Here is a 23821-nt window from a genome sequence, read left to right on the forward strand (position 1 = left end):
AAATATTAAAATATCAAGTTCATTACAGTTAAATTAATAGTTTACAATAGTAAGGTGAATCATTTTTCTTACATTAACCAACTTAAAGTTTTTTCAGATGTATAAGTAAAAGAGTTATAAGATTACTGCAATGGTATGGAAATAAAAAAATTCGCCGATAAATTGCTACAAGACAACCAAACAATCTATTGAGCAAAATCGGAGCATACAATATTTTTGTCATTTTTAATCAAAATCGGCAATTTTCCGGTTAAAATTTGACAAATCAAACACATGATTTGAGGCTATGAAGAGAATAAAAGGAAGAAGAAATATACTCAGCATCGAGTTGGTGAAGAATGCCGATTTTAAATTAAGAAATCAGACGGCTGCCGAATAAAAACTGAAAAGATAAGGGAAGAAGAAGAGAGATGCATAAAGATTATTAAAACTCTTATTATTTTAATAAATAATGCACACAAAATAATGTTATAACTTAGTAGGGATGTACAAATGCAATTTTACACATCTAAAATATAATTATTTTACTTATAAATTTTAAAAAGAATATAAAAATATGTTCGATATTATTTCGATTTAGCATTTCGTTAAATTCTCGATTTTTTATAAACCGTAAATCAGTAGTTCAACCAATTTAGTCCATTTTTCAATTTTCATTACCATTGATTACTGACCTATTTATTAATATATTTATCATAAAAAAATGATGTATATTGAAAAATATATTTATATTGTCAATTGTACAATTTTATATTTAATGTGTCGTCTTTCATATCCAATCATTACATTTTCTAATATGGAAAGTAAGATTACCTCATATTCGTTATATTTTGTATCACCAATTTTACCACGTAAACAACTATAATAACTCTTTAATTAACTCCACAGTATTTCATTCTTATGAGTTTTAATTATTTTCATAAGATACGTGTGATTTCATTTGTATTATATTTTGATCGTATATTTCGATTTCATTTCTGCATATTCAATTCATTTTGAGAAAAAACACGTTAAGTAAGACATCGATCTCAATTTCATAAAAAGAGATATTTAGTTAATCGATCCATCCTGAAACAACATGAATATATCGTCGATAATTACAATCAAAATAATATCAATTCACTCCCTATAAAACATGCTCGTGCATTGCACGGCCTATAGAGCTAGTTACAGAGAATTACTTCCCTCCTTTTTTTTAGGAAAAGAATAGCTTCCCTACTTTTTATATATACTCCCATCATATAACCCAATTATTTATTATGAGACGGATATTCGACACGTATTTTAATATTTTTTTTTAAATATAGTTGTGTAATTTTTAATTTTTTTACTTCTAAAATAAAACTATAATATTCAATTTTTTATACAAAAAAAGAAAGATAATTTCCAAAGTAAATTACGGAACTATACTTTATAGTAGATTTAGAAGGGGTTAATAATCAAGTAGGTCATTTATCGCGTCCAAATGTATCAAGTGAGTCACTGATTACAAAATCGACTCAAATGAGTCACTCATTTAAAAATTTATATCAAAAATATCATTATATCGTTAGTTGAAATTTTTAAAATTACTATATATTGAGTTTCACATATTTTTTATGAATAATATTACATCCAAATTAAAGATTCTGAGTTCTAATATTTTAGATAATATTTTTAGGTTTTTAAAATTTATCTAATATTTTTTTTAAAAATCAAATAAAACAATCAAAAAATTAAAAATAAATAGTTGATAAAATTTTAAAAATCTAACAATATTATATAAAATAGTAAAACTTGAAACCTTTTATTTGAATGTAATATCATTCATAAAAAATGTGTGAAACTCAATATATAATACCTTTAAGAAATTTGACTAACGATAGCGTAATATTTTTTATTCAAATTTTTAAATGAGTGACTCATTTGAGTCGATGTTTTAATGAGTGACTCACTTGATACATTTAGATGCAATAAGTGACATATTTGATAATTAACCCGATTTAGAAGAAGGGTGAATAACAAGTTTAGCCTATTTTTTATAAAAAATAAAAAAAATGACCAATTTCCTTACAAGTCTACGAGTGTGTTCACAGATCTTGAAAAAAGTAAAAAACAAACTTGAGTTGATGAAACCTCAACTTTGTATAGTGAAAATAGTAATTATTTAAGTATAATTCGTAAAAGAATCAAGACAGGTGTAGTTTAGATGCGGAATCGGGAAATTCATTGCATGTACACCTACTAGAGAGGTCAACCTCCTTCCTAAGTTTTAATTGAATTTCTCTCATAGTGGATGCAGGAATTTGATCTTCCACAACCTTCCTGACATTGTCCTTAACTCCAACAATTTGTCCTTTAATATCATCCATATATTGAGTTTGCTTCAAATCCTGATTTTTGTAGAGTTGCAGTGACTCAAAATGTGACTGGAGTAAGGACTTCATTCCTGCATTTGTAGTTGTGTCAATGGATGATTTTGTCTGATTGATAAGCTTTATTAGAGTTGAAATGAGACGATGAATGTTGTTTTCCCTGTTGAACATCTATGCAGGTAGGTGTGAGCTTGAACTAGGGCCTTCACCTCCCCCTATGTTCCTTACCTCCTCATGAGAAGACTATTTATCATCACTAGTTGAACCTTTATCAAAATTCAAAATCATCCCCAGCTCCTCTCTAAATACACATGAATACCAATGTGGATCGATAGATGATTATTTCATGTCGAACCATATCCACACCAACAGTGATCTTTGTGACGCTGTTGAGGAAAGCACTCATGTAGCCATCATGATGTGAGTTTACTTGCTTCAGACCATGTAAGAATATCATGAAGGTTGCATCATTATTTGTGAGAGTCTGTTTGGAGTGGAAGAACTTATTGGTTGTGTCCCACTTCTCACCAGACTTCATCTGAACATATAGCTTCCTTTCCCGTGCCTTGATACTGTAGGCCTTATGTTTCTCTTCATTCTCCTTCTTTGACAGAATAGCATGTTACATTTGATGATATCAGAAACAATTTATAGATATATCCACAGAGGGAGTTCATCATAAATTCGTCAGAAGATGGTTTCAAGTCTCATCACAGTCTGATTATCAGAAGATGCTTCATCAGAGTTAGATGATCAGAATCAGAAGTTAGTTAATATGGATATGTTTGTAATTATAGTAGAATATATCTATCACTCATTACAGGGATGTAGCTATCAATTACAAGATATATTTCCATGTATTCAATTAGAGATTAATTCTTATGTATGTTTAATTGATAGGCAGCTGTGTAACAATATATAAACAGAACTTAGGTTTACTTTATAAGTTAACGAATTGTAATATTCATATTGTAACCTAGCAGCTCTCGAGTATATTGTTCATACTCTGAGAGATAAAGTTTAATCAAACATTTTTTGATTAATCAACTGTGTTCTTCTTATGTTGTTTATTAATTCCACAACAAATAAATCGTAACTTCTAACACATAATTTTTGTATGTCTTACTCATGCACATAAATTTTATTCATTTGAGATTTATTTATATTAACAAAAGTAGATTCAATTTATAATTATTGACTACAGCGCATATTTGTTTATAAAGAACTTTGACACAAATAGAATTAGAGCATGGAAGTGTCATCATTTTCTAAATATTAAGCAACTAACAGAAGGTGTTACTCTATCCCTCATTGTTGGTATTATTTAATAAGTGCTGGTGCCCGAGTTATTTCGCTAAACGGTGGCAAGTGAGTTGTTTTGCTAAACGATGGCAAGTTTATATATATATATGTTAGGTCACACAACACTATAGAAGGGGGTTGAATATAGTGTTTATACAATCAAATCGATTTAGAACACAAGTATGTAACACTAATCAAGTTTATTCAATATAACAAACTCTGTTACAAAGTAGGTTAAACTACTCTCTTAGTGATGAACAATATCACTAAGAGCTGCTAGGTTACTATGAATAATGTTCTCGTTAACTTAACACTTATAGTGTAAACCCTAAGCTGTGTTTATATAGTACACAGTTACAAGATATCTTCTAATTGATATGGAATATAATTATGTCTCCTAAAATATATCAATCAGATATTATCTTCTACAAGTCTTCTAGCTGTCCAACTCTTCATGCATATCTTCTATTGTTTTAGTCCAGATCATCTCCTGCAAATCAGCCGCATTCCTTATCTGAAGTCTTCCCGCACTTAAGTCCTGATATATCTTCTGACGACTTAAGTTCTGATATAAGTTCTGACTTCAGTAAGTTCTGACTTCCAGTAAGTCCTGATATTAAGTTTTGAAACTAAACACAACAGTTTAGACATGACATCACAAATATATCTAACAATATAAATATTTTTTTTTACCTTTTTGCATAATTTACTTCGTGTAGTTGGACTGTTTGCTGGCTCCATCATTTTCATGCAAAGTTTCGGTGAACTCATGGCCATTTGAGATCATGAAGGATTGAGACTTAAGACTATAAATTTCTGTATCCATGAACTTTTTGTAGTGATCTTTTTCTCTCATTGGTTGTATTCTATAAAATGAGTTTCTTGGACTTGCATAAAACTGGAGGTTATTTTAATGGCTGAGCTTTTATGTTTATATTTGATAGTTTGATTCTTGTGATTTTGTTTTGGAAAATTTTAGCTAAAAATAAGTATGGAGTGATAAACATTTAATTGTTTCCTACCTTCCCCTGATCATCTGATTTTATATTTCATTAGTTATCTATTCTGCTGATTTTATATGCCTATTTTATATTTAATTGTTTCTGGATCATTTTGGTATAACTTCACTTTTTGTTCTGTAAAAATGAATTCGATTTTTTTATCTAATCTTGAAATTCATTAATTAATCGGTACATGCATGCCTTTTTGTTGTTGTTGATGTTATAATAGGAAGAATAAAAGTTCGTAGTTACATTTCATTAGAATCATCGGATAGATGCGTTTATTTGAAAAGAAAGCAGTTATTTCTTTAGACAAGAGGAATGAAACATCAAAGTCTCGGACAAGTCATGACAAGACATAAAAACCCTGTAGCAATTAAGTAAACAAGGAATTCTAATCATCAAACAGGAAAACCTTGTTTACCTGCTTTCTAATGTGCTTAACAGACATCTTTTCAACTTTCTAGCTGGAGAAGGCATATATCAGTCTTGTTACCAACTTCCCTGAAGTTGGCCTATTTTTTGTTCAAAGCTGTAACTGTAGGTAATGAGTCGCCTTAGAAAACGACATTTAGAATATTCATGAAACATAACCATGAAGGATCTTCTTTGATGCCCATAACTTCGCTTCAAAATTCAAACACAGGTAAATGTTCAGCTTAATCTAGTGCTCTTTCTGATACTTGTATGATTCCGTAGGATTATTCCAAATAGAGGAAGCTCCATTGCCAATTGATGCATCAACATGTTAAGCTTAAAGCTTCAGTTGGGACACTCCATTTGTAGTTCTGCTACGGTTAGAAGCATAATTTGTGTTTGAGGCTGCAATATTATTCCGGCATTTCACCATTCTGCCAACACCTTTGCCATTCCCATTCCATAGTAACCAAAACGCATTCTTTATCTGAGTTTCATAACCATAAATTCTTGTAAACAAACTCTAAATTCTAAACCCCCAACTCAGTTGAGAAATCTATAGATGGATTTGTTGCAATAACAGGTATTATCAACAAATAAGCTTTATATGGATGACGAGGTCAAAGAATTTATATTACAAGATAGCTACTATCTCTCTTTATCTGCCAATTTTCCAGTTTCCAACAGTGAATGCAACAACAGAGATAAGATCAAAAGAATTTTTTGTTTTGTAACATGCAAGCTGGTTCCTTGGCCTGAAGCCGCTGAATATCAAGATATAATTCTCTTGCAAGCTTTTGCACGTCGAGGTTGTTGGGCCTAAGCCCCCTTAGTAGTTTGTATTAGGTCCATTATATACTTTATAACCGACTTAGTAACTGGCACTTGTATTAAAACCATTTACTTGTAATTATAGTTAGGCCCAATTAACTTAGACCCATGAGGGTTACTCATAATTGGTGCTTATATCTATCTATATTATAGTTCCTGATCCCTGTTCTGAATAGTGTTTACTGTTGATGAATATTAACTGCAAAATTTTCAGCTTCAGCCCTGTTTTTGCCATGTATTACGAATGTTGCCACTGCCCTCTAGATAAGCTGATCTTGGTTTTTGTGCAGATGCTCTTTGCTTGCTTAACCACCACATATTAATTTTAGACACCTACACACACATATCTAGGGTATGTTCAATTCACTGTAATCATATCATAATTCACGCCTAATTTCAATTCGTCTGCTTCGCGGCGAATTCCCCATCAGCTTCTCGAATACAGTTCACTCTGATGTGGCTCCGAGTTTGCCGTTGCCGTCGTTGCCGGTGTTTTGTGGCGCGGAGGATGCGGAGATTCGACTTTCGAATGAGTCGAGTGGTTTGAGATTGGTGAAGCGGAGCGTTGTGGTTCCGAGATCAGCTTAGCAAACTTTTGTTTGTTTTTTCTTTTAGCAGAATTTTGTTTGTTTTTTCTTTTGCTTCTTCAGTTCTTTGTATACCATCAAGTAGTGAAAGATCTTCTAGCTCTGCTCTTCATCTTGAACTTAAAGGAGGTACCTTTTTTAAAAAAATTTATTTTCAAGATTTTTTTTTATTTTGTTGGGCTAATTTATGTTATATATTGGTACTTTTGTTGTTAGTATTTTTAGTTTTGAGTGATGTTAGAATTTAGATTATAAATAAAGATTGGATTTTTAATGAAAATTTGAGTTGGGTATTTTGAAATCTTGAAAATTTGAGGTTTTTGGTTATGGGTATTGTAGAAAATGGATTTTCTTGATTTGGGTGTGTGGATTTTTCTTGGGAGTGATGATTTGGTAGGAATATGTGATGATTGATGGATGTTATGTATGTATATATGTGTTTTGTGATGGAATAATAAGGTGGTGCCAAAATGGGACTATTTGTAGCGTTTGTTAAGTTTGGATTTGATGTTATGTATGTATATATGGGTATTTGAACACTAATTAATATTTAATTATTTGATATTTAGAGTAAATTAACACCATAATTTTTAAATTTCAATATGTTATTTGAGTATGCAGCTTGAATTTTGATTTCTTGGTTCTCATTTGAAGTACTATTTTATGATTATAAATGATACCTGCAGTTAGGTTCTAATAATGAAACAGAGGTTTGGTAGGAATATGTGATGATTGATGGATGTTATGTATGTATATATGTGTGGACTTTTCTTGGGAGTGATGATTTGGTAGGAATATGTGATGATTGATGGATATTATGTATGTATATATGTGTTTTGTGATGGAACAATAAGGTGGTGCCAAAATGGGACTATTTTGTAGCGTTTGTTAAGTTTGGATTTGATGTTATGTATGTATATATGGGTATTTGAACACTAATTAATCTTTAATTGTTTGATATTTAGAGCAAATTAACACCATATTTTTAAATTTCAATATGTTATTTGAGTATGCAGCTTGAATTTCGATTTCTTGGTTCTCATTTGGAGTACTATTTTGTGATTATAAATGATACCTACAGTTAGGTTCTAATAATGAAACATAGGTTTTTTTTAATTCATTTAGCTAATAGTATTCTTTGTATCAAAGAAAATACTACTATATATGATGTTTATTAGGTGCAAATTTTAAAGAGGGATCAGTATTTTGTAAGTGGCCGGTTGTAAAACATTGGAGTTACATGTTGTCTAAAGGTATTCAGAATATTTGTGTGTAAAAGAATTAGTTGTGATAAGTATTTGACGAATGTGCAAATATGTTCTTAATTATTTCAGCATGCATGACATGATAGAGTGCTATAGGAAGTGCACAAAAGATGTTCACGCTAACAAGACGCCCGACGTGCAGGACATTCAGGTCAACATCCTTTTATGATTGCATACGAGGGGCTAACTAACGTTTGTTGTGAACATCACTGAACAAGATCCTATTGTTTGGTCTTTGAAAGTTGTTAGAGATTTTTATTTGAAATATTGTTTTATTATATATTGACAACATTTGAAGCTTGAAACAACATGTTTGGCAAAGAAGATAGAGCTTCTTGAGGTTGATAAGTGGTTCATAATTTATCTATCCCCCCTATAATGATTTTAGCACTTCTTTTTTTATCAAATATACTTCCCCCGAAGCTTTCTTGGATTTTCAATATTACAGTAAGCTATTGGGAGAAGGTCTGGGCTCATGCACCCTAGAAGAACTGCAGCAAGTTGAACAGCACTTAGAGAAGAGTGTATGCACCATAAGAGATAGAAAGGTTATTAATCCATATGGTGACACAACTTTATTCATTATAAATATGTTCGACTTAAAATAAGAACTTTCGATTCAAACCCCTAAATATGTTATTTTGTACAATTTTGTCAGTGAGCATTTCGAGAAGACTTAAACCATTTAACTCCGTGAAGGGAGTGCAGGCAACACAAATAGAACAAAAAATCTTTTAGGGTTTTAAGTTTAAAAAAACACATATTTCAGGGCTTATTTACATGAACAATAATTTTGATCATTTCATATAATATGGAAACTAAATGTCTTTATCTTTTCCGGTCTTTGTGTTCCAGATGCAGGTCTACAATGAAAAAATTGAGCAACTTAAAGAAAAGGTAAAAACTTAGTGAAGGCAAAAACTGATATTTAGATTGGTACCTTCATTTCTTCAAAGTTTTTGAACTCCACAGACATCTCTTAATTTACTAACATTAAATATAATATAAGGCAGTCAGCTTGATTAGCTAATTATGGTTTTAAAATTATGGGTTTTTGTCTTTATAAATTTGCAGGAAAAGATCCTGGCAACAGATAATGACATCTTATATGCAAAGGTAAATCTACTTCCCTTTTATCCAGATTAGGCATGAAGTTTGAGTTGTTTGACATGTACATGTTTTTCTTTGGATTGCTTACTACACGAAATATATACATATATGTAGGACTACTTTCTTTTCATAATAATATGAAATAAACAACAAATGTAGTATACTGTCAGGTTTTCCATGACAATATATGTGTTTGGCTGTGTACTAAACAAGGGTCAAGCCCAGTAGAGGATTTAGTAATGAACAAAGGTTCTGAATAAATACAGGGTCTATTATCTTTATATCACAATAAAGAGAACTTCACTATAGGGTCAAGTAGTATTAATATCATAGCTAAGAAAATTGATTGCTGGTCTCTATTCTCATGAAAAATAATATGTAGCAAGGAATCCAGTTAAAGCTTTCAGAAACAACATCTACTTATCAGTTATCACTTGCGGAAGAAAAAATATAGGAAAAAGTTCTGGACTTAAAACTTGCCAAAGTACAAGAAAACATTGTAAACAACAGCCAATAAATATATATTTTTGTTATTTTCAAACAATCCAACAAGAATTACAGAAGGCGGGTTGAATGTAATTCTGGCTACTTTTTCTTGATTTACAGTTCTACACAAAATATCTCTAAGTGATAGAAGAATGCGGAATCAAATACAAGATATAATCTAAAAGAAAGTAATCAAACTAAGAAGTTTAAAAACTTTCTGGTGGATTAAACTTGATCCACCAGAGATATATTATAGATGGAGAACTCTGTGTTTCTAAAATGAACACAGCTGCTTATAAAGTTGAATACAAACTGTAGAGAAATTACTCTGAATATTGCCTGAACTATTTCTCTATCTAGAATGCATACATTTAACAATATTTCTCTTGGTTTATATACTACCAAGTTACAAGTGAATAAAACAAACTAATAAGACAAAATCCTATAATGTCTAATCACTTGTCTTCTTCATTTCTCTATTCTTGAGCTTGATTAAACCTTCGAGTAAGCATATAAATGGAAATGTTACTTTGTTCTCCAAAACCTGATTACAGGCTGCCATTTTCCATTTGTATCTAATCAACCCATGTGAATGTCAAGTCATTGTCAACGTCTCATTTTTAAAACTCCATTAGATGATCTGTTGAAATACTCTAAGGTTCATCCGTTGAAATGTTCCATACTTCATTCGTTGAAAAGTAACTTTGCAATTAACAGATAAATGATTAACACTACCACATTTGACACAAAATTTTCTAGGAGCATATTTGTCAGGTGTGTAGTTGTTATATTTGTTAATTCCCATTTTACCATTTCTATCACTCTTCCTCTTTGTCTCTGCATTTAAACCCATCATCTCCATCTTCTCTTTCAATTTCTTCACTGGCAGGTGCCCTACATTCATCACTTTCTTTTCCTTCACTTGACTTAATTCTCCTGGAACAAAGTTCTTGGATACTGATCCATATTTCTCATTAAGCTTAGTCAACTTAGCTTTACTGATGGGCTTTTTACAACTCAACGAATCTTGCTCCTTTTTGACTTTCAACGGATGAACCTCATCATCCGTTGATTCAATGTTTGTAAAATTACCATCAGTACAGCTTTGATCCAATTTCCCTTTTTCTTTCTTCCAGGCTTCTTCACAGAATGATTCAATTCCTTGAACTTTAGCAATTTGAGAGTGAACATCTCTGGAAGTCTTCCAGGCCTTGATCACGTCTTGCTCACGCTCAAGCTGCTTTCTCAAAATCTCTTCTTTGTTCAAGGATTCAGTTAGCTCTTCCTTGGCAATCTTACACTTAATTTTCATTTTCTCAAACTCAATGAATTGAGCGAGCCTCTAACACATTATTTCTTTCACTGAAAAACACATTATTTTCCTTTAGCATATTTTTTTCTTTAGTGAGAGATTTAAGGGTTACTCGCAAATGATATAATTCAGTAGACATATCATTAATAGCATCATTGCATTCAGCCTTAGATAAATGTGCTAGGTTAGTGGTGATTATCTGATTGCTAGCTGAACTTGCCTCGGTTTCATCTGAAGTGGCCATCAATGCTAGATTCACATAGCTTGTGTGTGCGTCTTCTTCAATCCCATCTGCAGCCCAGTCATTTTCCTGAGTAATGAAAGCCCTTTCTTTCTGTTTGAGCAACTCAAAATATTTTTGTTTGTAATCAACAGGCTCAAATCTCTTCTTTCCAAAGTCAGACTTTCTGTACTGACTTGCAAAATGACCAGCCAAGCCACATTTGAAACACTTGAATTTTGACTTGTCAACCATGTTTCTTCTTGGCTTGGATGCTCCGAAATTCTTATTGAATTTGAGATTTTGCGAATCATCTTGATGGGAAAGCCAGATGTTCATTGTTAGGGCAAAATCACGCACTAATATTCACGCAAGTATACGCGTTCGCAAGTAATATAGAATACTTTCTAGTTCGTTCCCTCAGAGACTCAGACTAAGTTATTGTCTAATTAAACTCACTCACCAATGTATGATTACTTCTCAATATTAAGATAATAACACTTAAAATTGTTGATTAAATATTAACTATAATTAACTACTTAATTAACCACTTAACTAACACTTCAATTTATCAATAATAAAACACTCATGAGATCACAACTTCATTATTACTTCCTTCTATAGCCATTGTTATTACCTTTAGCATGTGACAGTGATGACATTAATCGAATAACACGAAACTGATAAAAGCCAACTTTCATTGTACTAATACCATTCTATCAAACATCCACAATTAAGATAGAAGTTGAATAGTCATCAATTATGTTGAGTTCCTATATGTCTACAGAAATTGACAACACAACGATTTAAGCACAAGTTATTCCTTTTGATTACATAGGGCAAATAAAACTGTTAGAATTACCCACTAATCATGCACAACGTACATGAACCTATGCTAGCATGGCAAGTTCTAAATCTCAAGATCCACCGTCGCTTCACAAGAGATTAACACCCTATCTTATATGTTCGCGACGCACATAAAACGAATACGCACAACCAATACTAGATATCATGCAATCATCACACACTAAAGTATTAAACAATTAACTAAAGAATTCCATAATAAATCCGTTGCAACCCCATGATCACGATTAGCCCATAATAGAACTTATCGCCATCATGGGTTCATATGAAATCATGATAAACAACACAAGAAAATAATAACTAAACTAAATATATTAAAACAGAGTACGTCACAAGAGTAAATAAGTCAAAGCAAGAAAACTAGCATCCAACGTTACAACGAAACAAGAATCACAAAAATATGCTTCCTCTTTGCTGCAGTGTGCTAAATCGGTCTTCTTCCTTATCTCCTTCGCTTCTCGCGCAAAACACAATCTAAAACATAATCTCCTTAATACTCTCTGTGAAAACGTCTCAAATCTACTTATATAATAGTCCCATAAAACTCAGATTACATAGAAGTTGGAAGCCAAACAGAAGTAGAAGTCTAAAATAATTCAGCTTTTTCCCCGACCCTGCGCGGCCGCTCAGCATTTCTGCGCGGGCGCGCAAGGCTGCTGCGCGGCCGCTCAGCATTGCTGCGCGGGCGCGCAGGACCCTACTGGAAAAATTCCAGGTTTGCTCCGTTTCTTCACCGTAATCTGCCCGTTCTTTTCCTCTCTCAATGGTGAACACATGCCAAGGCTTATTCTTGATGATTCCTCCTCCGAAATGCAACTAATACCCTGAAATGCATAAACACTAGAAAAACGCATCAAATACACAAAATACTTGATTTCAAGACACCAATTTAAGCCATTTTAAGACGTTCTAAGTGGTATAAAATGCCACTTATCACACCCCCAAACTTAAATCGATGCTTGTCCTCAAGCGTCACAGACTCAAAACAAAAAAAAATATGCATGAATGCAATCTATATGAAAATGCAACGATCCCCCTTACTACAATTAACCAACCAAATTGTCACGTCTCAACGAATATAGTTAGACACTAAAGATCAATTAACTCATGCAAACGGACATACAGCCAGAAACGTGGTGCGTGCAAATGCTTAACAGATATGCTTCAGAACTAGACCAATTACTGTGACTAGACTATCCTCAAGGCAATCCTACGATTATACAAAGAATAAAAATTCTAGGCACAAAGTGATATACAACACTACAAGAACTCTGGAGCTTACTACGGAATCGTGCTTCTTATTTACAACTCAAATGCTTATTTGACCGTGCAATGCGTGAGGTCTACAAAAGACTTATACAATGGTATCCATGTAACGAGCGTTAGGTTAGCGGATCCCAGACTCTAAAAGCCTTAGGTCACTAGGCACAAAGTCCCCTAAGAACTTAATAACTCGAATACCAAAGAGCCCACTCTTGATCAATTATGCACAATTTTTTTTTTCTCTGAGCAAGTGCGTTTCGCTCCATCTTGCTCAACCCTAGACTACTCGCATAACATGCGAGCCGGCTACTAGCCATTTGACGCCTAGCCATAACTAGCAACAAATTCCATTTTTACTCCATTTTTTTCTTTTTCATGCCTTTACCACTAAGAACCTATTATCAAATTCTAAGCATAATAAATAGATTATCCTCGAAAATAATCAGATCATAACAACAATCTAGCCCTTAAGCATTCTCTAAGACTTAGTGAAAATACAAGTGCTTCTAGCATGCATATCAACCTACACAACTTAATAACACTTTAATGCTATCACTTCACTCGCATCAATATCACAATTCAGTCGATAAATCATTGCAAAAGGGATCATGGTATATGCATGAGCTATATGATATGACAAACAACTAAAGCTATATAAAAAAAACTATATGGCAAAAATTATGCAACTATATGAACTAACTATCATGAATATGCAGCTATATGACACACACAAAATATTCCTTAACTACCACCCCCAAACTTAAAATCTTCACTGTCCCCAGTGAATGTAGTAGAAAGGAACACAGGGTATACCTACTCGGAGTCATCATCATCATCACCCTCAGTGGGTGGAGTATCAGGCGGCGGGTATGCAGAGTCCTCACCAAAAACTGGCCACTGGATATCAGCTCCAAGGCCTCGAAAAGCAGTCCCTAACGCAAGGGTGAGCTCCTGAGCAAACCTGCTCTGCGTCTCATACATGGCATCCATCCGCCGTGAAAGCCTCCTATACTGGGCATCACCCATCCCAGCTCCCTCCTGAGCTCTCGAAGAACTAGCCTCACCACGCCCTGGCCTAGCCATAGTAGCACCTCGTGCTGGACGCCCTCCTGGAAGATGATAACCCAGCCCATGCTCCTCAGGCTCACCACCGGTCCACTCCTGCATCCCATTTAGAGTGCCAGAATCTATCAGAGCTGCTGGCAACTGCAACTGCTCATGAGCCGGCCAGTTCACTCCTACTGCTCGGCATAGCTTCGTAACCGTGGATGCATAAGGGATGTTCATATGCTTTGCTCCCCTCAAAAACTTCAGAATTCCTTGGTAGATAAACTCACCAAGGTCCACATAGTATTCCTCATTCAGAATTCCCCACAACAACTGTGCTCTCTCAACTGTGACCTCGTGTGCATGTGAAGAAGGCAAAATATTAGCACATATAAATGCATTCCATGCACGGGCATACCTGTTCATGGCGATCGCCGGAAAGTGACGATACTCATTATTGGCTGGACTGCGGTTCCAAACTGTGCCCGGTCGACAGAGAGTCGCACAAATCAAATCCAAGTCAAAATCCTCAGCAGTCTTTTCATTCCAATTCTCCTCCTCGGGCTTCCTCTCTCGCTGTCCAATCACACGGCGAATCGCCGCAGGATGATAATCAACCGTCAGCCCACGAACTACAGAAAACCCATTCTTTTCAGCCTTCGCGTTCGCGTAGAACTCACGAACAACACTCATCGGTACTGCTTCGGGTGACTCACAAAAAGCTATCCACCCCTTCTCTGCAATCACGGGTAACAACTCACCATCCCTCCCTGATGGTAAAAACCCCCTCTCCTTCAGAATCGGCTTCCCCAACAGCCTAGTGTACTCCTCCTCCGCAGCTCTGTCAGTTAACCGAGGCCTTGCAGCAGTACCCCTTGATGAATCAGCAGTAGGAACTGTGCTGCTGCTGTCAATAGTGCGTGCTCTCTTGGGTGCCATTGATTTGTGAATAAAAGTGTGTAAGAACTGATTTTTGATGTTTATGAGAGGGTTTAAGTGTAGGAAGTTTGTGGGAGATATGTGGGATAGGTGTATGTATATATAGGGTGTGGAGTAGGTTAAATTAGATTAGGAGTGGGGTTGAGGGATAAAATCATGGGGTAATGGGAAAAGAATTCGTGGGTTTATGGGCTGTGATGGGTTTTTGTGTTTTTTTTTTCTGAACTGTAAAAAAAAAAATTTCTGGAACTCGACCCCTGCGCGGCCGCTCAGCATTTCTGCGCGGGCGCGCAGCAAGCTGCGCGGCCGCTCAGCATAGCTGCGCGGGCGCGCAGAGGGTCTCTGGAAAAATATTTTTTCAGCCCTTTTTTTCTGATTTTTTTGTGTTTTTGGATAGGTTATTAACTTCTAAGGATTCCTGTAACAACAATTCATGGGTTGCCTCCCACGCAGCGCTTCTTTTTCGTCATTAGCTTGACGTTCCGTACCTTTCTCAAGTAGTCAACAAAATGGCATTAACCACCTCTCGGTTTGCCATGTCCCCATAGTAGTGCTTCAACCGCTGACCGTTAACCTTGAATGCTTGGTCCGAATCATTCTAAAAAATTTCCACCGCTCCATGTGGAAACACAGTTTTGACAATAAAAGGTCCAGACCACCTTGATTTCAACTTTCCAGGAAAAAGTCGGAGCCGAGAGTTGAATAACAGAACTTGCTGCCCTGGCACAAATAACTTAGGATGTAGCTTCCTATCGTGCCACCTCTTCACCTTTTCCTTATACATTTTGTTATTCTCGTACGCTTGAAGTCGAAATTCATCAAGTTCATTAAGCTGAAGCATTCTTTTCTTACCAGCTGCATCTAAATCCAGGTTCAATTTCTTCAATGCCCAGTAGGCCTTATGCTCAAGCTCCGCTGGTAGATCCCTTACCGTACACCAACTGAAACGGTGACATCCCAAGTGGAGTTTTGTATGTTGATCTGTAAGCCCAAACAGCTTCATCGAGCTTTAAAGACCAATCCTTCCTTGACGGACAAACAACCTTCTCTAGAATGCGCTTTATCTCTCTGTTAGACACTTCCGCTTGACCATTTGTTTGCGGATGATAGGCAGTAGCTACTCGATGATTCACATTATAACGCTGCATTATAGAAGTGAACTTACGGTTGCAAAAATGCGATTCTTCATCACTTATGATTACCCGAGGCGTTCCAAACCTTGTGAAAATTTGCTTATGAAGAAAATTTAGCACTGCCTTTGCATCATTTGTCGGTAAAGCTTTAACTTTGACCCATTTTGAGACATAATCGACTGCCAGCAAGATGTACTGATTATTGCAAGACGAGATAAAAGGCCCCATGAAATCGATTCCCCACACATCAAAGACCTCGACTTCAAGCATCACATTTAATGGCATCTCATCCTTCCTTGACAAATTTCCCACTCTTTGGCAACGATCACACCTTAAAACAAACTGATGAGCATCCTTGAACAAAGTAGGCCAGAAAAAACCTGCTTGCAGAATACGAGCTGCCGTCTTCTCACCTCCATAGTGTCCACCATAAACCGTGGAATGGCAGTCTCGTAATATCCCCTCCGTCTCACAGAACGGGATACATCTCCTGATGATCTGGTCAGCTCCCTGTCTAAACAAATATGGTTCATCCCACATATATCACTTCACCTCATGCAGAAACTTCTTCTTTTGAGCGGATGTCAAATTAAGCGGCATTATATTGTTGACAAGATAGTTTACAATATCTGCAAACCATGGTTCTTCCTCCTGAATTGCAAACAACTGCTCATCCGGAAAAGATTCATTGATTAACGTCCTATCTTGTGAAGTAGAATCGGGATTCTCCAACCTAGAGAGATGGTCAGCTACTTGATTCTCAGTACCTTTTCTATCTTTGATCTCTAACTCAAATTCTTGAAGTAAAAGCACCCAACGAATGAGTCTCGGCTTCGAATCCTTCTTAGAAACCAGATAGCGAATAGCTGCATGATCAGTGAATACTGTTACTTTCGTACCAAGCAGATAAGATCGAAATTTCTCAAAGCCAAAGACTATAGCCAAAAGCTCCTTCTCAGTAGTGGTGTAGTTCAATTGGGCCCCATTTAAAGTCTTACTCGCATAGTAGACCACATGGAAGAGATTTTTCTTGCGCTGTCCAGAACTGCACCTACCGTATAGTCACTCGCATCACACATCATCTCAAACGGTTCTGTCCAATCTGGTGCTGTAATAACTGGTGCCGTGATCAAACTCTCCTTGAGAGTCTCGAATGCTGCCAAACATTCATCATCAAATTTAAAAGGCACATCTTTCTCAAGTAAATTGCACAACGGCTTAGATATCTTTGAAAAGTCCTTGATGAATCGCCGATAAAAACCCGCATGACCGAGAAAACTACGGATTCCTTTCACCGAATTAGGTGGGGGAAGATTTTCAATGACTCCCACCTTGGCCTTGTCCACCTCCAGACCTTTGCTAGAGACCTTATGCCCAAGGATAATGCCTTCACGCACCATAAAATGACATTTCTCCCAATTAAGCACCAAATTAGTTTCCACGCATCTTTTGAGTACGGCGCGCAGATTATTCAAACATTCATCATATGAGTGTCCAAAGACGGAGAAGTCATCCATGAACACTTCGACGTTATTTCCAATCATGTCAGAGAATATAGCCATCATACATCTCTGAAAGGTGGCCGGGGCGCCACATAACCCAAACGAAACTCTTCGAAAAGCAAATGTGCCAAATGGACAAGTGAAGGTAGTCTTTTCCTGATCCTCTGGTGCAATACAAACCTGATTATACCCGGAATAACCATCCAGAAGACAAAAATACTCATGTCCCACCAATCTGTCAAGCATTTAATCAATGAATGGGAGAGGGAAGTGATCCTTCCTTGTGGCTTTGTTCAATTTTCTATAATCCATGCATACTCTCCATCCTGTAACTGTTCGAGTAGGGATGAGCTCATTCTTTTCATTTGCGACCACAGTGATACCTCCTTTCTTAGGTACACATTGCACGGGGCTCACCCACGAGCTGTCAGAAATAGGATAAATGATGCCTGCATCTAGCCATTTCAGAATTTCTTTCTTCACCACCTCCTTCATGATCGGGTTCAGTCTTCGCTGTTGTTCCACAGTTGGCTTACTACCTTCCTCTAACAGAATTTTATGCATATAATATGAAGGACTTATCCCCTTGATGTCTGCTATGGTCCATCCTATAGCCGATTTGAATTCTCTCAAAATCCTTAAGAGCTTGTCTTCCTCACTACCTGAAAGGTCAGCAGAAATAATAACAGGTAATGTAGATGAATCACCTAAAAAAGCATACCTCAAGTGTTCAGGTAATGGTTTGAGCTCCAAGATAGGTGCTTCCTCTATTGATGGTTTGAGTTTCCCTTCAGCATTCTTAAGGTCAGAAGTACCAAGAGATTCAAATGGTATGTCGAGCTTTCGCTTCCATGGAGAAGCATTCAGATATTGTAATTGCTCGTTGCTATCTTCATCATCACTATCAAATTCCCCCACTAAGGCCTTTTTCAATGCATCAGACATTAGCATGTGATCGAGTTCCGAAGTAACCGCAGAATCAATCACATCCACTTTTAAGCACTCCTCATCTTCTGTAGGGAATTGCATTGCCTTGAATACGTTGAAGGTCACATCCTGATCTTGAACCCGCATAGTAAGTTCCCCTTTTTGCACATCTATCAAGGTACGGCCAGTAGCCAAGAAAGGCCTCCCCAAGATTATGGGAATCTTCTTATCTTCCTCAAAATCCAGAATAACAAAATCAGCAGGAAAGAAGAGCTTATCCACCTTGACGAGCACATCCTCAACTATGCCCCTTGGGTAAGTAATGGAACGGTCAGCCAATTGTAGCGACATGTATGTGGGTTTTGGATCAGGCAGATCCAGCTTTTTAAAGATCGACAATGGCATCAGATTAATGCTTGCTCCCAAATCACAAAGGCACTTGTCAAAAGTTAGATTGCCAATGGTGCAAGGAATGGTGAAGCTTCCTGGATCTTTCAGTTTTGGTGGTAACTTTTGCTGCAGAACAGCGTTGCATTCTTCCGTGAGAGCAACGGTTTCAAGGTCATCCAGTTTCACCTTCCTTGAAAGAATAGTCTTCATAAACTTCGCATAACTAGGCATTTGTTCCAGAGCCTCAGCGAAAGGTATATTGATGTGAAGTTTCTTGAACACATCCAGAAACTTCCCGAACTGTCTATCCAGCTTTTGTTGCTGCAATCCCTTAGGAAAAGGTGGTGGAGGATAGAGCTGTTTCTCCCCTGTATTAGCCTCAGGAAGAGTGTGTTCAACAGTAGTCTTCTTTGGTTCCGCCACTTTCTCCTTTTGCTTAGATTCTTCATCTCTAACTTCAGCTTCGACTTCATTTGCCTTTTCAGCATCAGCTACTTTTCCAGACCTTAAGGTAATAGCCTTGACTTGCTCTTTAGCTTCCTTCCTGCCTGGTACTTCCGTGTCACTGGGAAGAGTGCCAGGTCTTGATAGAAACCGCCTGACTCTTGCACAACAGCTTAAGTTCCTCAAAATCAGCACTAGTAGGTGCAGCTGCACTTCCCTGTTGAGGATATGATTGTCTTGTAGCATACTGCTGTGGTTGCTGAAATCCAGGTGGGTTAAACTGTTTACTCACTCCTTGCTGATATGGTGGCTGAATAGCATTCTGATTATTCCCCCAGCTGAAATTTGGATGATTTCTGTTGTTAGGATGATAGGTCGCTGGCACAGGCTGCTGTTGTCGCTGATAATTATTCACATACTGAACAGATTCATTGACAAGAGAACATTGATCCGTAGCATGAGAACCTGCACAAAGCTCACAAACCATAGCTATTTAATTAACTCCATACGTAGCCAAAGAATCAACCTTTATTGATAGCGCTTGGAGCTGGGCTGCAATAGCGGTGGCTGCATCAACTTCCAGAATACCTGCTACCTTACCTGCCGTCATCCTCTGAGTTGGGTTTTGATGCTCATTTGCAGCCATCGTCTCGATAAGATTGTACGCCTCAGTATAGCTTTTATCCCATAAGGCGCCTCCAGCTGCTGCATCGAGCATGGGCCGAGATTGGGCCCCCAGACCATTATAAAAACCAGTGATTACCATCCAATCCGGCATTCCATGATGTGGACATTTTCTCAACATTTCCTTGTAGCGTTCCCAAGCCTCGCACATAGATTCTGTAGGTTGCTGCGCAAACTGATTAAGAGCACTCCTCATAGCAGCAGTCTTTGCCATTGGATAAAACTTCACCATAAACCTTTGCACAAGATCTTGCCACATAGTGATGGACCCGGCTGGTTCAGAATGTAACCAGTCTTTAGCCTTATCCCTCAGTGAGAATGGGAAAAGCCTCAACTTAATAGCCTCATCAGTCACACCATTATACTTAAAAGTGCTGCAGATCTCGATAAAATTCCTTATGTGCATGTTGGGGTCTTCAGTTGCCGCTCCTCCAAAAGAAACAGAATTCTGCACCATCTGAATAGTGCCCGGCTTGATCTCAAAGGTGTTAGCTTGAATAGCCGGATGAAGGATGCTTGACTGAATGTCATCAATTTTAGGCCGAGAAAAATCCATAAGAGCTGGATCAGCTTGAACAATACGATCTCCCATGTTTACTGGTTCTTTCTTCTCAGTTCCTGAATCCGAATCCTCAAAATCTAACTTCTCCGGAGTATCAAGAACTTCGTCTTTCTCTTCAGCTGTATCTAAGGTCCTCTTGCGAGCACGAGAACGAGTTTGCATAAACGCTTGCTAAAGTACCTGAAACACAACCGAAAAGAGTAAGTAACTACTATGTCCTAATCACTGTGTCCTAATGACCAATGATGGTAAGTACATAAACTAAACAAATACGCCGAGTCCCCGGCAGCGGCGCCAAAAACTTGTTAGGGCGAAATCACGCACTAATATTCACGCAAGTATACGCGTTCGCAAGTAATATAGAATACTTTCTAGTTTGTTCCCTCAGAGACTCAGACTAAGTTATTGTCTAATTAAACTCACTCACCAATGTATGATTACTTCTCAATGTTAAGATAATAACACTTAAAATTGTTGATTAAATATTAACTATAATTAACTACTTAATTAACCACTTAACTAACACTTCAATTTATCAATAATAAAACACTCATGAGATCACAACTTCATTATTACTTCCTTCTATAGCCATTGTTATTACCTTTAGCATGTGACAGTGATGACATTAATCGAATAACACGAAACTGATAAAAGCCAACTTTCATTGTACTAATACCATTCTATCAAACATCCACAATTAAGATAGAAGTTGAATAGTCATCAATTATGTTGAGTTCCTATATGTCTACAGAAATTGACAACACAACGATTTAAGCACAAGTTATTCCTTTTGATTACATAGGGCAAATAAAATTGTTAGAATTACCCACTAATCATGCACAACGTACATGAACCTATGCTAGCATGGCAAGTTCTAAATCTCAAGATCCACCGTCGCTTCACAAGAGATTAACACCCTATCTTATATGTTCGCAACGCACATAAAACGAATACGCACAACCAATACTAGATATCATGCAATCATCACACACTAAAGTATTAAACAATTAACTAAAGAATTCCATAATAAATCCGTTGCAACCCCATGATCACGATTAGCCCATAATAGAACTTATCGCCATCATGGGTTCATATAAAATCATGATAAACAACACAAGAAAATAATAACTAAACTAATTATATTAAAACAGAGTACGTCACAAGAGTAAATAAGTCAAAGCAAGAAAACTAGCATCCAACGTTACAACGAAACAAGAATCACAAAAATATGCTTCCTCTTTGCTGCAGTGTGCTAAATCGGTCTTCTTCCTTATCTCCTTCGCTTCTCGCGCAAAACACAATCTAAAACATAATCTCCTTAATACTCTTTGTGAAAACGTCTCAAATCTACTTATATAATAGTCCCATAAAACTCAGATTACATAGAAGTTGGAAGCCAAACAGAAGTAGAAGTCTAAAATAATTCAGCTTTTTCCCCGACACTGCGCGGCCGCTCAGCATTTCTGCGCGGGCGCGCAAGGCTGCTGCGCGGCCGCTCAGCATTGCTGTGCGGGCGCGCAGGACCCTACTAGAAAAATTCCAGGTTTGCTCCGTTTCTTCGCCGTAATCTGCCCGTTCTTTTCCTCTCTCAATGGTGAACACATGCCAAGGCTTATTCTTGATGATTCCTCCTCCGAAATGCAACTAATACCCTGAAATGCATAAACACTAGAAAAACGCATCAAATACACAAAATACTTGATTTCAAGACACCAATTTAAGCCATTTTAAGACGTATGAAGTGGTATAAAATGCCACTTATCATTCATCTATCTCATCCATATCATCTTGACACACCTGATCCTCTATCTCAGCTACTAGTCCCTTTCCCTTGCCTTCACAAACTCTAGGGTTTGGTGCAGATTCAACAGCTTCATCATTTATCTCCTTCTCTTTCTCTTGACTTGCTACCAACGAAAATGCTCCTCCCTTTTTCTTTCTTTTTCCATCTGTTCATCTTGCTCTATTTTAAGCTCATGGGTTTTCAGAATCCCATACAGTCTATCAAGAGTGTAATCCTTGTATCTTGGGAATTTCTTATAGAAACTGTCATAGGTTTCCAATCCTTTGGAAGAGATCTCAGAAATTTAAGGTTGGAATCTTTAGTTTGGTAGACTCTTCCATGCAACTTGAGAGCATTCAACAGTTTTTGAAATCTGCTAAAAATGTCCGTGAGAGACTCACTTTCTTCACTGTGGAAATGCTCATTTTGCTGGATCAAGAGTTGCATCTTGTTCTCCCTCACTTGTTCTGTACCATCACAGATAACCTGGATGGTCTCCCAAACATATTTTGCTTTCTTGCAGTTAATGATGTTATCAAACATGTCAGCATTAACACCATTGAACAGGAAGTTCATGGCTTTCTTGTCCTTGTGGACTTGCTCAACATCAGGCTCAGACCATACATTTCTTAGTTTGGGAACTGAGGGTTCATTTCCAGTAGCAACCCTCATTGGTACATGAGGACCTCTCTCTATGCAATCAACATAGGCTTCATCCTGAGATAGGAGATGCAGGTGCATCTTCACCTTCCAGTGGTGATAGTTGTCTTTGTCCAGAAATGGAATCTTCACACCAACATCTTTTCTGCTCATCTTGTTGGGCTGTTGTGATCTTTAAACTCTTTGTGCTTCAAGAGCTTGCTCTGATACCAATTGTTATTCCCAAACAATCCAACAAGAATTACAAAAGGGGGGTTGGATGTAATTCTGGCTATTTTTTCTTGATTTACAATTTTACACAAAATATCTCTAAGTGATAGAAGAATGCGGAATCGAATACAAGATATAATCTAAAAGAAAGTAATCAAACTAAGAAGTTTAAAAACTTTCTGGTGGATTAAACTTGATCCACCAGAGATATATTATAGATGGAGAACTCTGTGTTTCCAAAATGAACACAGCTGCTTACAAAGTTGAATACAAACTGTAGAGAAATTACTCTGAATATTTCCTGGACTATTTCTCTATCTAGAATGCATACATTTAACAATGTTTCTCTTGGTTTATATACTACCAAGTTACAAGTGAATAAAACAAACTAATAAAACAAAATCCTATAATGCCTAATCACTTATCTTCTTCATTTCTCTATTCTTGAGCTTGATTAAACCTTCGAGTAAGCATATAAATGGAAATGTTACTTTGTTCTCCAAAACCTGATTACAGGCTGCCATTTTC

General features: G+C 36.6%; 1 protein-coding gene and 1 non-coding gene across 2 annotated transcripts; both read left to right on the top strand.

Annotated features, from left to right (window-relative positions):
- The first annotated feature begins 6962 nt into the window (after positions 1-6962).
- On the top strand, positions 6963-8903 carry LOC141661303 (MADS-box protein SOC1-like). Its single transcript, XM_074468287.1, has 6 exons — positions 6963-7006; positions 7827-7904; positions 8043-8108; positions 8206-8305; positions 8613-8654; positions 8832-8903. Exons 1-6 carry the CDS (start codon positions 6963-6965, stop codon positions 8901-8903), a joined length of 402 nt encoding a protein of 133 aa, XP_074324388.1.
- Positions 8904-20170: 11267 nt separating this feature from the next.
- Positions 20171-20277, top strand: LOC141662985 (small nucleolar RNA R71). Its single transcript, XR_012551080.1, has one exon. It is a non-coding gene; the product is annotated as a small nucleolar RNA R71 (small nucleolar RNA).
- Positions 20278-23821: the final 3544 nt, after the last annotated feature.

This window comes from Apium graveolens, chromosome 5, assembly GCF_009905375.1.
Source record: "Apium graveolens cultivar Ventura chromosome 5, ASM990537v1, whole genome shotgun sequence".
Taxonomy (NCBI): Eukaryota; Viridiplantae; Streptophyta; class Magnoliopsida; order Apiales; family Apiaceae; genus Apium; species Apium graveolens.